General features: G+C 45.9%; 1 protein-coding gene across 1 annotated transcript in view; it reads left to right on the plus strand.

Annotated features, from left to right (window-relative positions):
• Window positions 1-17947, plus strand: part of mrpl23 (mitochondrial ribosomal protein L23) — a 30973-nt gene extending 13026 nt beyond the window's left edge. The window contains exons 4-6 of the mRNA XM_084017002.1: window positions 496-569; window positions 16884-17249; window positions 17289-17947. Of these exons, the coding sequence (XP_083873128.1) occupies window positions 496-569; window positions 16884-17048 (239 nt within the window). The 3' untranslated portion in view covers window positions 17049-17249; window positions 17289-17947. The remainder of the gene's footprint in view (window positions 1-495; window positions 570-16883; window positions 17250-17288) is intronic.
• The last annotated feature ends 5342 nt before the right edge of the window (window positions 17948-23289 follow it).

Consider the following 23289-nt stretch of genomic DNA (forward strand, 5'->3'; position numbering starts at 1 on the left):
ACACACACACACACACACACACACACACACACAGCTCACCTCGGGGGTGATTCTCAATTATTTTCTTGATGAATTTGATCTTAATAACGTCAGAAAACAATGATGAATGTCCGTCACTATTACCTAGAGCCCTAGATCACACCATTAAAAGGCTTGTTATATTCAAACACAACAATATTTACATTTAATGTTAGGTTAAGGAAAAGCTACACGCTCACATTTGAAATGCTGAAATGTTTGGCATTTTTGCTTGAAAAATTACAAATGGTTCTAATGTAGTTAGAGGTTCTTCATTACATTGATGCAAAAACACTAAAGCAAGGAAAGCTACCTCAGAAGTCTCTACAAGTTGACACATTCCCATCGTCACCACGGCGTATCGTCACATTGCCCTCCTACACTCACCATATTCATAAATGTCACCATCATCACTCTATCCCACTGTGTGCTGTCTCACAACCAGAACTTACTCATGTGTTGTCATTCCTTCCTCAGGCTCCAACAAGAAGAGGAATCATCTCAGCCAGAGAGTAAAGCAGCCCGACTATAAAGTGGCCTACGTTCAGCTGGTGAGGAGACGCAAACATGCACACACGTATACACATGCACACTCATCCTCCTACTCCCAGTCTCTTCTGGTTGGTCTGTTGTATGAGCAGCATTAACTCAGTGACTCCTGGTCGAACACAGTGGGAGGTAGAGACCCCTCCACGATCACTTTAATAACTCTCTCTCTCCAACACACCCAACGCTCTTTATTTTGTCTTATTGTGGGGGCTGCATTATTAAACACAACACCCAGGGGGGGGAGGAGGGCATTGTGGGGACCTTGAGCCTTCAGCTTTTGTGTCATGGGCTATTTTTGAAAGGGGTGAGAGAGGTGAGACGGGTTAGTTGATGTTCCCCCGCGGAGCCCTGAGGGGCAGGCCGCCTTTGAAAGTGAGCTCTCAAACTTGCCCACACACACGAATGGAGGCATGGACAGACGCACGACGAATATGGACGTCGTCGTGCACACATGCAGCAAAAAGACTTTAACAAGCGCTGTTCCTTTACCTGCCACTTCAGATGTTCTCATGAGAAAGTCTCTCATGCACACAAATCACACATCCCCTACCTCTCTCTCTCCTGTGTCGCTGTGGCTCCCCTCTTGAGAAAGCAACAGTCTGGGTTCTTGCGGGGCTCGAGGGTGAAAGGTTGTCTTTGGTTACATGCCAGACGTATTATTGAGATATGTTTATCATCTGCTGTCTGCACACATTGTGTGTGTGTTACTACGGACACTCCCGATGGTTGGCGTGTCAGCCCAGACTCTCATTGCATCACAGCCGTGGCCTTCACACCTGTGTTTGAGGTGAGCTCCGGGTCAGGAAGGCCCTGCACGCCTTTGCCAATGTTTGAAGTCTCTAACTCTTTGAAATCAAACAAACCTCCCTCCAGAATGTAAAAAAAAAGTCACCGTTTTAATGTGCCTTTGATGCAGACGTAAAAAGCAAGGGGCCTTTGTTTTGTGCCTGCCGTTTTGATCTTGCCCAGATAAATCAACAGCGGTGTAGACGCTTGTTTACGCCGTGCCGCCCACCCGACTGGGAGCCATCAATCTTGAAACGGATGAATAATGAAAATTGTCTAAACACGACAATTTGAAAGAGGATACATAATTGAAGCAGCCATGAATCTTTTAAAAGGGGAGACTTCCTCTTGTCTGACACCAAGGAAGTGGCCTGTGATTTTGTGTGCGTCTGGAATTCCTAGCGGAGTCGCTGGTGATGCTTCCGTCTCACCAGATGCATACGACGATGATAGGTGTGAGGATGCCGAACGACACACGCACACACACACATCTGTGACATGTGTGCATCATTCATGCATGCACAGCCCCAGAGGACTGATGTTTTTCTTTGAGTGTCATTCGCTCTGTAGTTGCAATCACGTCGCGGTTTTCTGAACGCCGCGGTTTTCTGAAGTCATGCACATTTGACGGTGAACAGCGGGAAGAAATGCTCAGATGCAAGCTCTTTGTGCTCCAAATGGGTTGATATAAAACCGAATATCCGGCCTATTTCTCTGGCAGGTTTTTGGAAAAAACATTCTCTCTCTCTCAAATCTCTTTCCTACCTCACTCTCTCTCTCTCTCTTGTGTACGCACACACACACACACTCACTTACACAAACTCACACACAGAGCCCCAGAAAACCCTCCTTTCTTTTGCAGCGGTGGGTAGAAAACAAGATTGTTCCTAATCGACTCCACATGTGGGAGAGTGTTCTGTGGGTCGATGCTCACACCGCGGTCCCCCCATTCTACCCTCATCCTTCCCTCTCCCCCCTCTCTCCCCTCTCTCTCCCCCTGCTCCCTCCATCAGCTAATATTGCAGCAGTAATACTCTCTCTCTCTCTCTTGCTCTTTGTCTCTCTCTCTCTCATTCCTTACTCTTAGTTTGTGGTCGAGGGGAGGCCTCCAGTTAGCGGGGTTCCGTGACGGCCATTTTCCTCAGGCTTATGGGGGACCCCAGTAACGGGGGAAGAGATAGCGTCTGCATGTGTGAAATGTGCACTGTGTGTGGGAAAGTGTGTGCGTGTGTGTGTGTGAGGGGCTCACACAGGGGAGGTGACTACGGGCATGATGGAGTCATGCCAGAGCAGGGAGGTCCAGAGACGGGGCAAAGCGATCAGGGGGAGGGAGAAGAAGCTCTGTGTGTGTGTGTGTGTGTGTGTGTGTGTGTGTGTGTGTGTGTGTGTGTGTGTGTGTGTGTGTGTGTGTGTGTGTGTGTGTGTGTGTGTGTGTGTGTGTGTGTGTGTGTGTGTGTGTGTGTGTGTGTGTGTGTGTGTGTGTGTGTGTGTGTGTGTGTGTGTGTGTTTGGGGGGGTCTGACTGCTTTCATGCACCACTAGGACTAGCCGAGTCTAAAAGGGCTAACTCTTAACCGCTACGTTCTGCGTAACACTTGTTTCCGATTTTCGCAGTAAACTCCATTTGATGCCCTTAAGGGCTGGAAAATCCTATTCTGCATTGCACTTTTTGACCTCTGTTGTAGACATTACTTCATGTACAGTAGGTGTAATTAAGTTTCTTGTGTGGTTCACTTTGCCTTTTGTTGAACAACATTTTCCTTAGGGTTTTAAGAATATTCTAGCATGATATGTCACTTTTATTGTCAGGAAAACCTGTAGCATTTTCTTTTTTTTTGCAGCCTGTGCCTGCATCTTTTTTTTTTTTTTTTTTTTTTACAGTGGATCATGTTCATAATGCATGTCAGACCCTGTGGTTTACTCTCATTAAATTCTTTTAGCCCATCTCACAGCTGAAGTGCACCGTGCCACCATTTCCAGTTAAACCTGGAGTGGCAGCTCGTCTGCAAGCTACGTAGCTCTGCTGGCTGGTGCCAGCTGCAGCACTTTAGTGGGCTGAGTGCTCAGAGTGCATGTTGAAAGCTCCCGGAGGGTGACACTGTGAATATATGAATGGGATGCCTGACCGGTCTCCGCTTTTCTGAATGATCCAGTATAGTGCCACATTGTGCTGTAAATGTCAAATGCATGCTATAAATGTAACGATGTCCAATCAGCAAATGGTCTACAGCTGGTCAGACTGTTCATCCGACAACACGCTGAATTTCAAAATTGCTGTCAGTATTTTGTAAAAAAACACTTTGATTGTATTTATTATTATTTTCACTGGACAGAAGCTTCTCCATCAGTTCCTGAAAGACTGTGATGATATCCGTATAACGAATGGAATCTCAGACATTTTCCCTCAAAGTTGTTTTCCCGAAGAGGTCAGAGCACGGCTTGGCACGTCCAGGTACCTGTGGGGATGCTTGCAAGCATTTAGCATAAAAATCTACACTAGTTAACTGTTTGACAGTCTGTATACACCTCGCTGGGAGACTGTAAGCATCATCATGAGTCTGTCCTTTTCGCGGGGTGTGGTAGAACAGATCCCACACAAGCTCCATTGAACAGTTTATCTGTGGACAGAAGCTCTCTTCATAGAGTGAGCGTCTGTGTAGTGAGAGAGGACGATGAGTGAAACCTTAGCAGCGAAAGGGAGAGCAAGCACACAGATGGTCCGAGGTGTTGTTACGATGCCGACCTTTTTCGTCGTGAAGTGAGCAGCTACTTCTGTTTACGCATAAACCCGTGATGTCATGATTTCCATAGCAGTCACGACCTCGCTCTCTACGTCTGAGGACAGGCTGGATCCAAGTATACATATCTTAAACGCTTGAAATGAGAATTTCCACAACATCAAGATATCTATCCGGGGCCCGGGCTGCTGACAGCAGTGCGGCAAACCAGTTGCACCAGTCAGATTGCTCGGTGCCCTGAAGCAATGTCCCGACCCGATGACCACAGAACAAAACAAGATACGGGGGTTGGACCAACAGTCGTCGAATAAGTGGTAGCTTCGGGGGGAGGGGGGGAGAGAGAGGGGGGGGGGCGGAGGGAGGGGGAGAGAGGGGGGGGGGAGGGAGGGAGAGAGAGAGGGGGGGGGAGAGAGGGGGGGAGAGTGTGGAGAGAGAGAGAGAGAGAGAGAGAGAGAGAGAGAGAGAGAGGGAGAGGGAGAGAGAGAAGGAGAGAGAGAGGGAGAGGGGGGAGAGAGAGAGGGGGAGGGAGAGAGGGGGGAGGGAGAGAGAGAGAGAGAGAGGCACACACACAGACGGAGAGAGCGAGAGAGAGACACACACACAGACGGAGAGAGAGAGAGAGAGAGACACACACACACAGACGGAGAGAGAGAGAGAGAGAGGTGCAGATACAGACAGAGAAAGCGAGAAACACACACACACAGATGGACATAGAGAGACACACAGACGGGGAGAGAGAGAGTTACAGATACAGACAGAGAGAGGGAGAAACACACACAGACGGAGAGAGAGAGAACGAGAGAGAGGTGGAGATACAGACGGAGAGAGAGACACACACACACAGACGGAGAGAGTGAGACACACACAGGCGGAGAGAGAGACACACACAGGCGGAGAGAGAGACACAGAGGTGACACAGCTGAAAAGGGGGGAGAGAGAGAGGAACAGCTGTAGTGAGTGATGATGAGGGAAGCTGTGGTCAAGTCTGGCTCTCCTCTCTGTTTGACTGACACTAGATGGCAACGTTTTGCTGTTCAGCGTCTCTCTGCAGCCTCCCCACAGCTGAGCTGTTATTGACTCCTTGTTGCTTAACAATAGACACTCTGGGGCTGTGTGTGGCTCTGTGACTGTGCGTCTACCTAACTAGGCTGGGGGGGGGGGTGGTAAACCTCCATGATCTCTCCTTCCGTTCATGTTCTCTGGCTCTCTCTAACTGGAGGTGCTGATTCAGACAAATCCTGCTTATCTGTATGGAATTTTATTATGTTCAACTATTTGGATCGTGATGGCTTCCCTCCCTCTTCCTCCTTTCCACCATGTCACGCTAACACAGGCTTCCCTCACACAGCCTTGTCCGTCTGTCTGCCGCTCTACTTCCTTCCCTTCCCTGTGCTGCCTCACCCTCGCTTATCACGCCAATTAACATTTTTAACTTCTGCCACTCCCCCCCCCCCCCCAGTGCTTTCTTCTCCTCTCTGACTGTCATCTTTCTCTTTCACATGGACAGTTCATCATATGAACTTTGTTTTTGATTCATACCACTATATTTCTGACATTTTGACCCAGAGGTAATTTATTTCCTAACTGTAGTGCTGTTTCGTTCACCTGAAAATGTTCAATATATATTATTCAATCCATATTTGTTGGCGTTGAGCCTCTCAAAACAATATTTTCACTGCGGTCAAAACATTCTCCTGTATTAGCTGGGTGGTCTAGCAGCAGAATTTATTTTGATCTTGTCATAACTTATGACTTCAGACATTCCAAGATTCAATTGAAAACCTCATTAGAAGCTTTGAAATATATATTTTAAATTTGACAATAATTTTTCTATTGAAAAAAGAAAATATTGATGAATCCCGGAATCTGTGAAAACAAGAGCCGTATTGTTGTATATACTCATATTTATAACGTATTTTTACTATGAACTGTGGATGTAAATTGCAGCGTTCACGGCATCATGATTCTCCTTTTATCCACAGTCATGGAGCCCTACTTCCTCTTAAATGCATCTGTCAGCATTCTAGGCGTATAAATCTTCGGAAGGAAGTAACTGGCTGATACACTAATTAGTGTGTTTACATATATATATATATATATATATATATATATATATATATATATATACTGTATAAAACGTGTGCGCACACGTGCACGTATGCTGGTGGTGAGCCTAATAAAGGAGAAGCTTTTCCTGGCAATCAAGCATCGCTGAAAGCCCCCTCCGCCCCCCATCTGCCTGCGTGTCTCCTGATTTGGAAAATTCACTCCGAAGTAAAATCCTGTGTGTGGCTGTGCGAGAGTGTATGTGTAGGTTTCATAAGAGCTCAGTGGAGAGAGAACATGAATTATAGAGAACAGAGCAGGGTCTTAACCATCCGGTTTGGAATCTCACACGCAAACCTTTTTTTTTTTTTTCTTTTTTTTTTTGAATGGCTTCAGTCGAGCCTCTCTGTTGTTTGGTTCGCACGTTTGACTCTTTACACATGATTCAGTTCATACGATACGAGCTTTAATGACATGACTGTGCTGCAGATGTATTGCCGTGGCAGATGTTTATGAGAGATTTATGTCAAGAAAAACAAAAGGGGGACAAGCAGCACCGAGGCCTGAATAAAGAGTCTACTGTAATGTTGCATCGAATGATCGGCATTTCAGCTGTATCAATAAGCTGCAGAGTTTCATCCTCTTATTTCTTCCTCTCGGCCTCTACGTGTCTTTTTGATTGATTCTTACTTGTCTATCTGCAGCATCTTCTCTCATCACCCTCATTTCCTCCCACATTTCCTCCAGGTTGCCCTTCTATTTAGATAGCCATGGAAACACACACACACACACACACACACACACACATTCCAACATGCACACACACACACACGCGCACATGCACAAGTGCATGCTCGTAACCTTTCTTGATTACCCCTGACCTCTTGACCTGTAATGACACAGCTGCCACTTTGATCAGCCAATCACCATGCGGCGCCACCCAGGTTTCTCAGCAGAGCTGCCACTGGCCTGATGAAGCTCTCTGATAGGCCCCTGCCCCTGCTGATGCATTTCCTGTTTTGGTATACTTTTTCATTTTTTTATTTTCTTCACCAGCTGGTCCCCACATTCCTCAGACCCGGGACGGGGGCAATGCCTGGATGTTTATGTTGCACGAGCATGTAGGGTTGTGTGTGTTATTTTGGGGTGTTTTTTGCAAGGTTATGACACTGTGTGTGTGTGTGTGTGTGTGTGTGTGTGTGTGTGTGTGTGTGTGTGTGTGTGTGTGTGTGTGTGTGTGTGTGTGTGTGTGTGTGTGTGTGTAGCCTAGATAGTTGGGTGTAGGATCGAGAGGGGGCGGGGTAGGTGGGAAGATGCTTGAAATAAGGGGGAGGGGGGGGCATGTGAGGGCTGTTTACATGCGTTGCTGAGAGAGAAATGGGGTACATTGTGGGGGTTGGGGTGGGGATGGGGGTGGTGGTGGTGAATGACAGATGGAGGGGATAATGATGGCGAACAGCTGTTAATGTGTGTGTAAAGGGGGTGGGTGGTTGAGACGAGGTTTAGGTGTGATTTGACTCGGAAGGTACGGAGGTTGGGGTTGGCGTCTGAGACAGAAGGCGATATGATTCACCGGTTGTTGTTGTTGCTAATATGGACGGATTTGGTCGTGTTATTCTTGGCCGTTGTTGTTGTCGTCGTCGTCGTCGTCATCCTCCAAGTGTCCAGTTCGAGACCAGCTGGATGTAAACGTCGTTGTGGGTGGCTGGGTGTGTATTTAGATGGTGATGATCTTTTCCTCAGTGCTCTGTTACCGGGGGTCCAATGTCTCCAATAGCAGACTGGGAGCAGACATGTCCAGACATGAAAACTACCACGCACACACACACTTTCTCCCTCACACCCTCCGTTTGTCTCCGGGCAGAAGTTTTGTGCGTATGTATCATTGGACGCCCTGCACCAGTATGTCAGAGGGTCCCTGCAAAAGATCTTAGAGCATTTCCTGGTTGACACCAGAGCCGGTGTTCGCACACCTGCCTGCCGGCTTACTGCTGCTCTTTGTCCCTCAGAGCACGTGCACACGAGCGTTTGGGATCTTTAGGTAACACAATTAGATATTACATCTCGATGTATCTGAAGTTACGGTATTTTTATCACTTTATGACCGCATTAACCCTCTTAACCCACATGGACCTGTTTTTGTGTTTTTCGGGGGAGGATAGAGGGTCTTTAAAGGGAGATATCAGGTCAACAGTAGATGCCACGTAGACATGGTGTACTTCCACTGAAAGCTGGGAACCTGAAGGTTGATTTGAGATGCAGGGCAAATTTTTCTAGTCATAAATCAGAATGAATTCCTCAATCAGTCAATCAAGCAATTAATTCATCAAATAAAACAATTTGTGAACGTGTAAAAGGGCTAACAACGTTATGATCAGAGTATGTGATAAATAAGTTGTTGCAGCAATTTGTGGCTTGATACAATTTATTGCACAGATTTGTTGCCACATTTTTACAGAATTTACCACTCAAGAATTCTTATTCAATACGTAGCTCTCTGTCTCAATAGTAGTTCTTAAAAAAAGGTCTGCAATATGCATTTGAAAGATATATCCAGGATGTCAAACGGGTTAAAACGATAAAACCAAAGCCTACAGATCGGTTGCCATGGAGACAGAAGAAAATGAAATTAAGTATCAACACTGTTCCTGTAATTCTGGGAGGTCTTTACTCACTGTTAGAATCATTAAAGAGCAAACGCATATGCTAATATTAGTGCCACAAGGGTTTTAGCCTATATCTCCTTCCAACCTCTCTGGGGAAACTACGCGTGTGCCCCGGGTACAATGTTTAACCTGACCAACTCCATTCTGCTTTCTCCGGAAATAGAAGTTATGATATCTGCTCATCCGTGTGTCAAAGAGGAGCTTCAGCATCGGTGAGACTCACGCTAAACACTCGTATAGCAGACCTGTATGCTAAGGCTCACCAAAAAATAATGGAAACGTTGCAAAAAAACAACTGTTTTTTAACCAAAATCAGAGTGAATGCGGTGTAATACACGGACCTAGCAGCGACGGTTGTCTCGGCAGGGAGAATACGCGGTTCGTGCATCTCCACGCACACGAAGCGGCGTCTGCGAACGTCCCAAATATTGTCTGTCTCCCTCATGCGGACCGTAGGACGTTCTCAGGACTGACACGGAGACGCACGGAAACACACACCGCTGCGAGCCAGAGCTCACCGAGTTATTCGGCTGTTGCCAAGCTGTGGAGGAGATGTCATCGTAATTGGAGGGAGGGCCGGGGTCATGACCCTGAATGAACCCACAGCAGGATGCTATTGGTTAGCGGTCTACTCTCTCTCGCTCTCTCTCTCTTTCTCTCTCAGCTGTTATTTTGCTAAATGCCTTTCAGCCTCTCATGTGATCTCAACAGTTTGACGTCTTCTTCACCTGACTTTTTGTCTTTTAACTGGCTTTTTTCATGCTATTCTCTTACATCCTCCACATTGAATCATTCTCGCCTCCCGCCGTCTTTCCTGAGGAAAGAGCGGTCCAGTTTTATCTCTCTTTTGGTGTAGACTTTCCTCACCCCTTCACCCTCCCCTCTCCTCACTCTATCTTCATCTTTGTCTCTCGCTTCTCTGTTCCTGGAATGATTTGTACCAGGAGGTCCGGAGGCACAGTGGGGCAGAGCTGTGTGTGTGTGTGTGTGTGTGTGTGTGTCTGTGTGTCTGTGTGTCTGTGTGTGTGTGTGTGTGTGTGTGTGTGTGTGTGTGTGTGTGTGTGTGTGTGTGTGTGTGTGTGTGTGTGTGTGTGTGTGTGTGTGTGTGTGTGTGTGTGTGTGTGTGTGTGTGAGAGATAAAGTGAGAGTGAATGTGCAACCCACCCAGGGGCCTGGCAGCGGCAGCTGTTTACAGTCACAAGGCTAGTCATCATCTCTTCCCTTTGCCCTCTTCATCGACTTCCCTGCCTCTCCCAGTTTTCTTTCGCTTTTTCTTCTCTGTGATTACAGAGAGAAAGATCAACAATGTGAGCACAGGGTTCTCTTAGGCTGTGGGTATCTGCCTGAAGATCAACAGCTGGGCTGGTTTGGAGTGGACTGATTCGGTTGATCTCTGTAGCTTTTTGCAGATTCAGGTCTCTGTATTTTACCCTATCAGAGGGAGAAGGTCGTTACTGTGGGTTTGGTAATATAAGGGATGCATCAATCTGACTTTTCCAGTCCTGATACCAAAACCAGGACTTTCACTGCCAGTCTAATACCGGTTTTTCAATAGCTGTGTGGAAGTGATCATTCTTCAATAAGGCAACATCAGGCTTGACTTTAACATTGCTTTCTTAACATTGTATAACAAAATGTAAGAAATAAACATGCATTTTATTGATTTTTTATTTATTAAAAATAATGGTATACGATACCAGATGTTCAATTCCACAATTTGAGTCAGTATGGGACAGATATTATTATTGCATCTCTAGGGAAGGGACGATATAGGATTATGTTGTGCATCTGGATAAAAAAACACAATCAATCATCAGGATGGCTTGCATGGTAGGGATGTGGAAAATAGACATTTAATTTAAAAAAAATACAGGATAGAAACATTTAAAAATGTCTTCATCCTGTATTTATGCGGGATAATGTCTCACAATTATTTTGGCCAGGATAATCGTGATATGAAAATGCCTACGCAGGATCACTTTTATAGACTGCACCGAGTTAAACCGTCACACATCCCCAAACTCTTAAAATAGAACAAACTGACCTCTTCAACTGGCTCTGAAAACACCCGTCCTAATTTTAGCTCTGCTGGTTTGTTAATCTAAGAAACAGTATAATTCAAATAAAAAAACCTGGCAGGTCCACTTCCAAGCAAACGGAGGTAGAGATCGCTAGAAGAGGGAATGTAATGTGAACTAACTACGAGGAAAAAGCCCCGAAAAAACATCCTCATGAGCGAGTTGTCCATCATTCTTTCATATCAGTTTTACGGCTACAAGAAGACTGGAAAGCCAGCGATTACTCATGCTTGGAAAGGTTACTGTAAGAAAATGAAGCAAGGGCAAACCACAGCCTGTATGGATCACTGTCAGCTCTTTAATTCTTATCTGCTATGGTAACCAGCGATGCTAAATTATGTCAATAATTGCAGACAATTCTTTAGGCATAACCTAAAGAAACTGGAATCAAATACAGTTGTTTTTTCCTCCTTGCTCCCCGGCTGCCAAAAATCTGTAATCTTGCAGGATGACATATTGCCAAAACTGTCCAATAAACAAGCTACTTGTGAGTCCATCTGACTTTCGTTTACAAGCCCCAGTTCACTTGTAATTGGGCAGTGTGAACTTAAATGAACCGAAAAGAAACATGCAACAACATTTTCATCTGTGGTTGAGACCAAAGAAAACAGACTCACGAAGGTGTGATCGCACCTCAACAATCCTGCTTTTGGACCGAGCGTCGTTTAAAAAAGCTCCGCCCCTCTAGTTTAGTTCGCCCTTGAGCAAGGCGCGTCACTTCCTCCGACTGGTCAAGTCGGGAGCCTCCACCAAGGAGGGGAAAAAAAACGGTGTTGTACAACTGCATGAGTCGCTGAAAAAGGGCATGATGCATGCTGCAGTCAACATTTCCCTAGTTAAATACGGTTTACACAAACACACACACATGGATATCCCACACACTCAGCAGGGGGCTGCCCTCAGCTCTAATCCCGGCAACCTCATCACCGTGGCCTCTCCCTCTGTCGCCTGCCAGGTTCTCCTGCCGTGGTGCGGTCAAAACAGAGTCTACCACAATGTGAACACCTCTCTGCCTCTTTATCACCACACACACACACACACACACACACACACACACACACACACTGACTACTACTCAAGATGTCTCTGAGCTTTGCCACAGTTTACCCGACCACACCACCACACTGCCGCCGCAGCTGCCTGAGCCACGGCCTCGTGAGACTTCTCACCGCGTCGTCAACACCTCGCTGTTTCAGTGTGCGGTCCAGATTTGGCCGTACTCTCTCGCGGCGGCTGCTAACATCTCGTTGGGTTTTATTGACTGCTTTTGTGTATGGTTCCATCTCCCAGATGCCTTCTGGATTGTGCATCATTAATAAAAAAGGGTCGTTTTTTTTGTCTTGTAGGGCCGGCGCGAATATCTCCGTTTCCTATTTTTCAGACCGCTCGAAGCCCCTTTTTCGCTCTCTGCGACCACATTTGACCGAGGAGCTCTCGATGTCCAAAAAGTAGGTGTACTTGGCCACCTCGGCTCAGTCACATCTTATTTCGCTCCACAATAACTCAAAGGTGCTCGAGGTTTTTTTCGAGACGAAGGCTGAGCTCTGGTCGTAAAAGAGTGGTTAGAATGCTTTTTCTGATGGATACCATTTTCTAAGTTGTATAGATTATCTAAATGAAAGTCCCCATTTCACCTCCAGAGGAGGTTAGCAGCTGTTTAACAGTCTTTAAAGTAATACAATTTTGCTCCAAACTTATTCGATTCCAGAGGACGTAAAATCTGATACCACGGAGGCAGTCCTGTGGATTTAGGATATTGGAAAATTAAGTCGAACCTGCTACAATGGGGTTGAGTAATCATCTTTGAAAGCCTCTTGTTTGCTTTATTTTTTTTTGTTTCCCTGTGCAGATTTGTAGCATATTTCTTGCTCTGTTCTTGCTGTCAGATTGGGAGGCTTTCACATGCTGATGTGTATCTCATCTGTCGCATTGCGATGTCTGGTCCTGGTCCACTCCGCTTCCAGCCGCGTTCCCGTGTGTTTTAACTCTCGGGAGCAGCAGGTTGAATCAGCCTTTTGTGTCCTCGGCTGCTGACTGCCATAATGTTCTATTCAGCTCCAGGTCGGAAAAAGCACTGTGCGCCGGCACCTTCCTGTTTTCATCAAAGACATTTTAACACATCAAGCCAGAACAACTACGGCTTTCATATTTCATACTTAAATCTAAGCTTATGAATAATAAAAGAGTCCCCCCCCCCCCCTCCCCACCCCCTTCACATTTTCCCCTGTATTGATTTCACATGCATTCCAAGGTTGCCGGACACGCATTCATCCATTCTCTCAAACATTCTTCCTTTTTTTTAAGACGAGAAGCCCCCCACGGCTGTTTTTGACTTACGACTTCATGCTTAGTTTGTAACAGATCAGAAGCAAAAGGTCAATCGGATGGAATACAGTTGTCCTTTGTGTGTCTCTTTCCATCTCTCGCCCGGTCTTCTCCCTTTTCACTCTTTCCTTCCTTCCCTCTGAGGCTGCAAACAGGATTACTTGGAGTATGACTCTGTTATTCACACACACACACACACACATACACACTCACACACACACACATGCACAAAAGCAGGTTTAATTCAGGGACTTTTCACTGATGTACATTTGTATAAGTGAAGAATACACACTATTCAAGATTCATTGTCAACTGGTTAAAAGTCCCCATATGACACCCCTAAAATACACACTTCCTGGAAGAGAGCAAGGCATTAAATTAGAGCTTAATAAGGAAACATACACACAGATGGGGAAACTGAGACAGCTTGGTCGTGAGTCAATGACAACATTTGCCTTCCCCTCTTAACCCCCCTAGTGTTTCTCCTCCTTTTCCCATTGAGAGGGAAACTTTGGGTGTAATGGGTTGTTCATGTGCGTAGGAGCGAGCGTGTTTCGATCACCAGCAGCGTGGGGGCCTCGTCTCCATATTCCTGGATAGCAGCTTGATTCAATTGGGGAGCGTGGCGAAGACGGTGGCAGAGCGAGGGAAAAACAGAGCGACTCCTTGAATTGGTCATCGGAGGTTACCGAAAGAAAAACCCCATCGGATAATGTACAATGCCTTACTGTCTTTCTCCACTTTTTGTCCTTTTTGGCCGGGTCCTCGGGCTCCCTCCATAAATCACTCAATATGCACTCGCTCAAATATACAGACACGCAGGAAAGATCGCTTTGGGATCGGGGAGCAACGGAGGACATCAGCTTTGCCTCCGCTGCTGCAGCGCGATGTATATATTTCAAACACTCGCTGCCAGCACTTTCTCTCATTGCGTAATTGTGTCCAACAGACGCTTGACACAGATGCACACACACGCCCACACACACACACACACACACACACAGGGCGCGGCCCGCTGCCAACAATAAGACTTGTTTAACGAGTCTCGGCGCTTTGTTGATTTCAATTTCGGGGCTTTGTTGTTTTTGTGAATCGTGCTCTCCGAGGCCGGTATTAATCTTCGCCGTGTGTATACACAAGGTGTCCAGCGCTGCGCTGCAGAACTGGGGATTGTCATGCGACGAACGTTTTTGGTTCAAATTGGGTGCAGTCTTGTTTGCCTCACTGGTTCATTGTTTCCCCCCCGTTGCCAGGTCCCGTGTTTATAGTGCTGTGGCGGACCCTCTCCTCCCATCGCCCCCTACTTTCCTCTTCCTCCTCCCCAGTGACGCCACTCCTTTCTCCTCCCTCCTCCTCCTCTTACTCCCGCAGCAAACTTCCCTTGGCCCGGTCCAGTGTTTGTGTTCTGGATTATGCGTTCCTTGATGGCAGCGTGTGTGAGTGCAGAGAGACACAGTGGGCCTTGGCAGGGCGGTGGTTTTCCAGGTGCTTCTCTGGTGTTTGGCAGCTCTCCATCTGTGCCTGACTAAGCCCCGCCCTCCTTCGCCGGTTGCGCTCACTAGAAAACCCTCCCCTAGGTTGCAATACCGACAAGAACACAAGAACAGAGTGTGTGTTTTTGACATTTTGATTGAAGGTTGTGCGTGTTTTGCTCCAGCTGCTCCCTGAAAGCTGGTATCAGAGAGTTTAGACTCAAATGGACAGGTTTTAGAGCGCAACACGGATTCAAGTCTGCGTTAAGTATCAGGTTTCCTATAATAGTTGAGTTTTGAGATGTCGACTGAATGTGATGAAGACTGGTTTGAGGTTAAAATCTGTACGCAATGACCTCTGGATGTGTGTAGGCTCGGACCCCCGCCAGTCTCTCCCACCGGGTTGTCTTGTTTTTCACTGAAAACCTCTAATTAGGATTAGTCAGTAACCAAGAAGTGCTGATGGAAGGTGGACTGTGGTCTCTCCACAAATAAAAAGAAAATAGACAGTGGCTTATTGGGGCTCATTATTTGGGTGTTTTATAGAACGAAAAACATAATTTGTTTTAATATATTTGGAAATTAACAGGTGTAATTATGCTAAATCTGGTTCAAAATTGGATTTAAAAACACTCTTTTTTGCAGCGTGAGCGTGGCGTAGTTTGACTTTTTATTTAGATTTACTGTAAGGCAACTCATTCCCTCCCCGTTTTACTTTCACTTTCTGTTATCAGAGGTAAATGCATGCAGCCGCTGCCGTGCAGTGTCCTCTGGAAGCAGCAAACGCTATACATGTGTTTGATGCATGGGAGCATTAAACGACTGAGTTTTATGAATGAGTTAAAAACCGGTCTGCTGCTATTAAAACATCTGTGAAACAAATCTGTGCAGCGTGCATCCAGTCACTGAACATCCAGTCCTCATTTATCTCGTCTGTTATTTAGTTTTATAAGGATGCTGTCATGTCCTTATCTGGTCATGACGTTACATAACATATGCATATGCACATTTCTACATGCACAAGCGTAACATGCACATTTCTACATGCACAAGCGTAACGTACAGGAATGAACCCCGAGTCTCCCGCCGCAGGTCGTCCCAGTTGAGCACGTTGTGTAGACGAGGCCAGCTCCGTTCTGCGTCTGTGGCTGAGCGAGCTCCATGTTGACTCTCCCTCTGGGAATTAAACCATTCTATGTGGTAATTATATGCATGTTTCTCTTGGTATTTTGGGGGTTGGAGACAGACAAAGTAACATTCACATCAGAGCCAGACCATTCCTTAACGCCTACACACTGACCCCAAACAAAATATTTCACATATTTAAACAGAACAGTTGATTGACAATTGTGTTCATGGAAGCAATTCATTTTTATAGTGGTGGTCCCCTTTTTCAATTAATTTAGAAAAGTGCGTGAGTCACTTTATGACATTTGACTGTCGTTATGAAGTGGAAGCTGTTGTTTGGTGTAAACTACAACATTAGTGGTCATTAATCACTTTGGGAACGTTTGCGAGGATTAGCCAGTTTGCACAAAAATCCAAACACGGAGTAATAAAAATGACGCATATAAGTGCAGTTCCATCATTAAAAGTTAGGGTCTGGCTTTATATGAAGTTGAGTCATTTAAGGACATGATTTGGCTCCAGTTGAGACTGATAACAGTACATTCTTGTTGCCAGGTGTCCATGGGAGAGGCTGAGAGGGATAGGCTATGGATATGTGTCCATGCCTGCACCCGCTGACCTGTTATTTTTATTTTTTTTTTGGTGCATGGGCGTGCAGGCAGACATGTGTGTACTGTACTCTACGGTGGTCTGACACAGACTACGGTTGGGCCAGTGATGCATTAGCCATGGCCAAAGATGGGTCGGTATGGAATAAATAATGGATACCATCCTTTCCCTCTGAATAAATCAAGACCAGAGAAATGGAGAGAGATGAGAGATTAAATGTGGGAGAGAGTTTGGAGAAATTGAATGCCAGGGAGAGAGAGAGAGAGCGTTTGTGTAACTGGAGAGGAATATAGAGGGACGAACGCCGTCTTGAATTCCAAATCAGTGTCTCACTTCTGCTGAAAATGCAGTTTGACATTTTTTTTTTTTGCTGCACAAAAGTGTAGAAAATAAATAAGACATTTGTGTTGTTATCAGGTAGGAAAATGGTGTTTCCTTTGCTCATTCTGCTCTCTTTTTTGCATCGCAGGCCCAAGGCCAGACGTTCACCTTTCCCGACGTCTTCCCAGAAAAAGAGCGGGCGGCGGCGGAAGGCTCCATGGAGGAGATGCAGGAGAAGTTCATAGAGGACGAGAAGCAGAGGCAGAAACTCGACCCCCGGAGAGGAGGGGTCACGGAGTGGTTCGGACTCTGAGACAGCCCACTGACCGGGAACTCTGCGCTCATTCGGCGCGGCGTGGGCGTTTCGTTGAGAGCAACGCGTATTGATTTACAACGCGACTGTTGTGATGTCACTTCTATTTCTGTAGGAAATACTCACGAGTGTGTAGTAACGAAGAATGAGCATGTGTGTGGGAGACTGGAGACATGTGTTTGGTGTGTGTGTGTGTGTTTGGTGTGTGTGTGAGGGAGAGAGAGAGAGAGAGAGAGAGAGAGGCTTCGGTCCAGTAATCCGAGCCAGAACAGAATCGCAGGAGGAGGAGAGTGGCCCGGCTCCATCTTTCATGAAACCAGCCCACCGTACCGAATCTCCATCACCTCAGATGACCTCCTCTCCTCTCCTTCCTCCTCCCACCCTTCCTGTTTCACCACCTCCTCCCTTCACCCCTCCTCCTTGGCACCGCTGCCTCTGCACCTCATCGTGCTTCGTCTCCTCCGTCCTCAGGAGTTTCCTTTCCTTCTGGTCTGTCTCCTCTGCTGTCCCCCTCTCCCTCCTCGTCCCTCTCCCGCGCTCCTCTTCCTCTGCCACGCTGGGAAGGGGGTATGTTGTGGCATCCCCTAGTAGCCCTGACTCTCAGCCATTTGGATCAGACTACCTGGACAACCCACATCCTTTCCTCTTTTATGAGTTTGCCTTGGATTAATTGACCACTTTAGGTAAACAACAATTGAGATGTTGTTTCAGCAAAGCAACAACATGGAATTTGCTGGAGTGTTTTATTATTTTGTGGTAGCACCTCTTGCCATAACTTGTTGAGAGAAGATTGTACCCAGTGTTTGTGTGAGTTTGCCTAGCATGCAGGACTTGCCAGTGAATCTGTCTCATTGTAAGTGCTGCTGGAATAAGAACTAATAAACGGTCACTTGTTAAAAAAAAAAAAAAAAAAAAAAAAGTGCTCTGCTTACTTTTTTTTTCTTGTGTTCTCCTCGCCTCATCTCCCACGGCTGCTGCGCTCAACAACTGGCACTTCGAGACGCCGTTCGCCACACACAAGCTGGCCTGCGCGTGTGCCAACGTGGTCTGGTAGCTGTTTTGACAAAGTAATGATCTGTGTTTGAATCGGGCCACTGGAGGACTGAGTTCTCTTACGGTAATAAGGCCCATAAAGGGGAGGGACCTCTCCCGGGCTCGCTCAGACCCTCCATTATGCTGAGAGGCCAAGGTTACAGTAAGTGTCCCCCAGCCGTGACCACTAATGCCGGCTGGCTAATACAAAGGTCCAGTCCCTGACCTCACCCAGCCAACTCAGCTATCACTAAGGAGAATGTCAATATTGATCCTGTTGGACCATTGTCTGCTGCCTGGAACCACTCACCCCCCGCGTCGCTATAAAGCAATCGGATTCGGAACAAAACAAGCCTCCTGTTACACAGCCACTCAATTTCTTTCTCTGTCTACCTCGCTCGTACTTTCTTTGTTTTTTTTTATTTTCTCTCTCCATTGCCTCGTTTGGACCTTTCAGAGAAACAGCTGCTCAACCAACAGAGAGGAAGACCAAATTCCCGTTCTCACTCTCCCCCCGGCCCCCGAGCAAACCCCACATGAAAGTTGAGAAATCACGTTCTGGCGTTTGCCAAGCAATAATCGGCCCTTGTTCTCCTCCGGCCCCCCGTCACGGGAATACTTTGTGTCTTCTTAACTCGGACACTCAGGCTGCAAAACTACTATGAACTGGCACTGAGATGCTGATGTTATTACTCTCCTAAAGGCCGGCTGACTCTGGTGGTCATGTTCTCGTTCTGGGTACTGTTTGTGCAGACGGACATGCTCCGTTAATGAGCTCATCACTTGCTCACAGATAAATGTCTCTTAGTCACTTTTTTAAGTCAAAAACAAGTGAACACGAACAATAAGAGATAATAGCAGCAAATAAATGAAGTCGTGAACAATTTGAGACACAATTTAACGTGATATTCTCTCAACAGACACTTTCTGAGTGATTTAAAATCTTGGAATTCTCAAAATAATTCATATTCAACAGAAAATGGAAGAAAAAAAAAGATGATAAGATTTGATTTTGATGAGCATTTTGCTGACAAGATAACAGAGCACGTTCTAATCATGAGCTATGTTACGCGAGCTAAAGGAGGATAGACTTTTTCATTCCTAAGTGATAACATCTGTGGAGGACCTGCCAAAATGGCGTAGTGTTTGGACGCAAATAAAACAGATAATTGTTTCTCTCTCTCTCTGCAGAAAAGAACACGGGTCGACCTCAGAATACAACATTTACATTAAAAACAACTGAGGCGGGATAAATGCTCTATGGCATTCCTCGGGATTCATGAGCAGTTTATACGCTTAAGTCTCTGCTACTACTCTGGTTTATAGTTGTTCTTTAAAAGTCACCAGACATGTTGTATTTCAGACCATCATCAGCAGCAGCAGAGTGGACCAGATCAGGGAGACCCCGTCTCACTGCGTACGTCAGCAGGAAGCTCCTCCAAGGTGAGGTGGTCCGATGTGGAGACGTGTCTTCCCCTTTAAGTGAGCTCTGGAGAAGAAGGTCACATCAGAGACGGACCATGATGCATCAGCCCGGCTGCAGAACACGAAGTAAGACCGTCAGGTGTCTCCTTCACTTTGACTTTGAGATCTTTCCTGAAAAGGGAGATGTGAGAACCGTATGGCAGGACCCCATGGATGTCGGTAAAAAGGGCGGATATGTTAACATATTTATTGATTTAATCACATGCTGCTCTGACTCCCAAATGCACTTGAGCGTCCTTTGTGTTACAACCAGGAAACATCAAACCAGATCCAGGTGATCCAAGCGATTTCCTTTTATGGAGGCTGCGTGGTCGAGTCTGAGAGGGATTGTAACTCTTCTTTAGGGGGAAAGCATTTTTTTTTTTTCCTGGCATTTCTGACAGAGAGGTGATGTGAAATATGGGGAGGTCGAGGCTATAAAGCACTCCTGAATAAAAATACACTTCAAATACATAGTGATGTGTGTTGATTGATGGGTCCCCCTATTTAACTATCCAGAAATAGATAAATGTCAATGAGACAGTGATTTTATGATAGGAGGAGCTACAGTTTACGTAAGCAGGTGTTTGGACGAGCAGATCGGACCGGTCCTCGCTGGCAGAGACCGGCTCAGATCGCCTCGGCTCCTGCAAAGGGGCTCAAACATAACGTCACAAAGCAAAGTGCAGACTGTGTTTTTTTTAAATGTTTTTCTTCTTCATGGAAGTCTATTTTATTTTCTTCCGTAGAGCCAAACCTGTCTACACTGTAAATATCCTGCACCAGCTCTAGTGCCGTAAAAAATAATGACTACTTCAAAGGGTTTTTTGTGTGTGCACCCGAGCCCACATGCACTCCTCCTCTCGCCCTCCTCTCCTTGTTCCCCATACCTATCCCTTCTCTTCATACCCAATAAAAACCACAAGCACAACATGTCCCCCCCGACCCCCTCCTGTCCGACTCTGTCCGTGCAGCTGGCAGCCATTTTCCTGTTAGTTAACACAGTGTTCTCCCCGCTTGATGATGCTGCGTTTGCTGGAGAGCAAAGAAAAGTCGGAGGATGGATGGAGATGTATGTGGCGAGCCCCGCAAACGCCCGTTCCAGCTGAACTCGGGATGACTGCAGGTAGCTCCAGATTTATAGGGAGTCTATGTGCTGAACAAGACGCATCGTATATTGTAATGCACCACATGTCGTGTAAATGCGGAGGGTGTGTGGTGGGGAGGAGGAGGAGGAGGAGGAGGGGGTGCGAACATGTGAGACGCAGAAAGCCCAGGAAGGATGGAGTGAGAGAGCAGATGGAGGTGAGGGAGAAAGTGAAGAGGGTGAAGCGAGAGTGAAAAAGAGATGACATCACTGAGAAAATGCTGAGCTGGATTCAAGGGCTACTGGATGAAAGAGGTCGACTCCCACAGTGCACCATCTCTCTCTCTCTCCCTCTCACTCTTTCCTCCCTCACTCTCTCTCTCTCATGAGATGTACAGTGCAGGCCGTGTTCCCATCCCTACACGGTTGGTTAATGGAAGGGGGGTTGAATATTTTAAACAGCCCTTCACTCTCTTTCTTCCCCTCCTTACTCCTCTCTCTCTCTCTCTTTCCCTTCCTTTTTTTTCTTTTCTTGTTTGGCTGTGCATTAGTCAAGTGCACACATGACCCTGTTTCTGCTACTGCAGTCCACGCTTGGAATCTGCATGACATCATGCTATATTTTTGGGATTAGCCGGGATGAGTGGCGCTGCAGCGAGTGTCCTCCCTCCCTCCCGCGGGGGGCCGACCTCCCCCCCCCTGCTGGCTGGAGTAACTGCCCACTCTTCACCTACAGATGCTCCACTGCATCCTGTAGCTGTTAAGGAATTTAGATTGGGTGTGTTAGAGTAGCTCATCATTATGTAGTCATTGTGCCCCCCCCCCCCCCCCCCCCCCCCTGGCTGTGTTTGACTGCAGGGGAGAGCTTTCATATAGATGGTGGATCACTTTGACTAACAACAAACGGTTTGAACCGGAGGCGTCGCGGCACACATTCAACGCCAACTGTCTGTAAAAATTACACACACTCGTACAGTTACACAACCGCTGCTGCCCCTTACCAGCCTCTTGTGCAGACGCACACACACTCCCACACACTCACACTTGTGTTCACTAAGACAACCGGGGTTGCCTGCTGAGGATTCTGACGGCCTCTCTTGGACCAGCGCCATACACATTCCTCCTTCCCCAGGTTGCCATTGGTTCATCTGAGCTCAGCCAGTGCACTCTGTCACCCCATAAGTGTGTGTGTGTGTGTGTGTGTGTGTGTGTACATGTGAGTCCATGTACCGTACGCACCCTTACATAGAAAAAAAAGTAAGCATCTTCCGTTTTTCCAAGAATTTACTACACACACACACATGATGCTCGTGCTCATGGCTGACTGTGAACGCCCCCCCCACACACACACACACACACACACACACACACACAGAGTGTACCCTGATGTGGCCCCTCGGTGTGCACACGCGGTCATACTGTACTCACATCTATACACTTGTTGGCTCGGAGCCAGGAGCAACAACTGAAGGAAGATGCTGAAGAAAACATGTGGACCGGCTGCATATCGTTGCTCAGATTAGAGAGAACCACAACGCTTGACTATTAATATTAAATAATTAACAACATGACGTCCTTTAAGTTAAAGCAGCAATACAAGTCCTGTATTTTAGTGTATGTATATATGTTTCTTGATTATTATTAATGCATCGACATCTACGAGCATTTGGCAACACTTTCTATGAAGGTCATGTATAAAATGCATCATAAGCACATTTATAACACATTATAATGCATGTATAAGGCTTTATAAATGTTTATAATCATGCAACCTTATAACAAAGTATTATAAGTGGTGGACATAATGTATTATAGGTTCAGCATTCATATCGCATGGAGGTATAAAGCCTTATGAATGCTGAACTTTATGAATACTTTATAATAAAATTGAATAGAAACCTTGTTATAAGGTATTATGCATGATTATAAACATTTATAATGACTTTTATGAAGCCTTATAAATGCATTATAATGTGTTATAAATGTGCTTATGATGCCTTATATACATGACCTTCATAGAAAGTGTTGCCAAGCATTTAAATGTGTCGACTGTTGGGATGTTCAATTCATATTAATGCATTAATGCATTGGATTTTATATAATCTATGATTTTATAACATCACATATTTTATAATTTGCCACTGTAATGGTTAAGAATAAAGTAGCACAACATAAAACTACTAAAAGGACCTTTTTTTCTTTTCAGTGCAGCACTTAATGACTTTCCACCACTGCTTGAATGTTGCCAGATTTCATGAATTACTATAAATGAATTAGGGAAATATTGCACTGTTTAACGCCACATTATTTGACAGCTATGCACTCGTTGCTATGCAGATAGACACTCGATATACAAAACATTTTAAAACATGCAATGCTTTGAATCCAAGCAGCCATCGAGTTATAAAGTAACTTGCAGCTCCGCCTCAACCAGCTGCATCATTAAAACGCTCCGTACATGTAATGCATCGGTGATGATAAATCATTATGCGATAAAATAACCTCAAATAGGGGACATTTTTTATAATAATGCATAATTTTTTTGTTTTATTTCTTCTTGAGCTGAAGATCTAAATGGCTCCTCCACCACAGTTTGTAGGATTTGTCAACATCTTGTCCTGGTCTGGTTTGCGTGAAGCATCTTATTGCTTCCATGCA

The sequence above is a fragment of the Eutrigla gurnardus genome (assembly GCF_963514095.1).
Source record: "Eutrigla gurnardus genome assembly, chromosome: 9".
Lineage (NCBI taxonomy): Eukaryota > Metazoa > Chordata > Actinopteri > Perciformes > Triglidae > Eutrigla > Eutrigla gurnardus.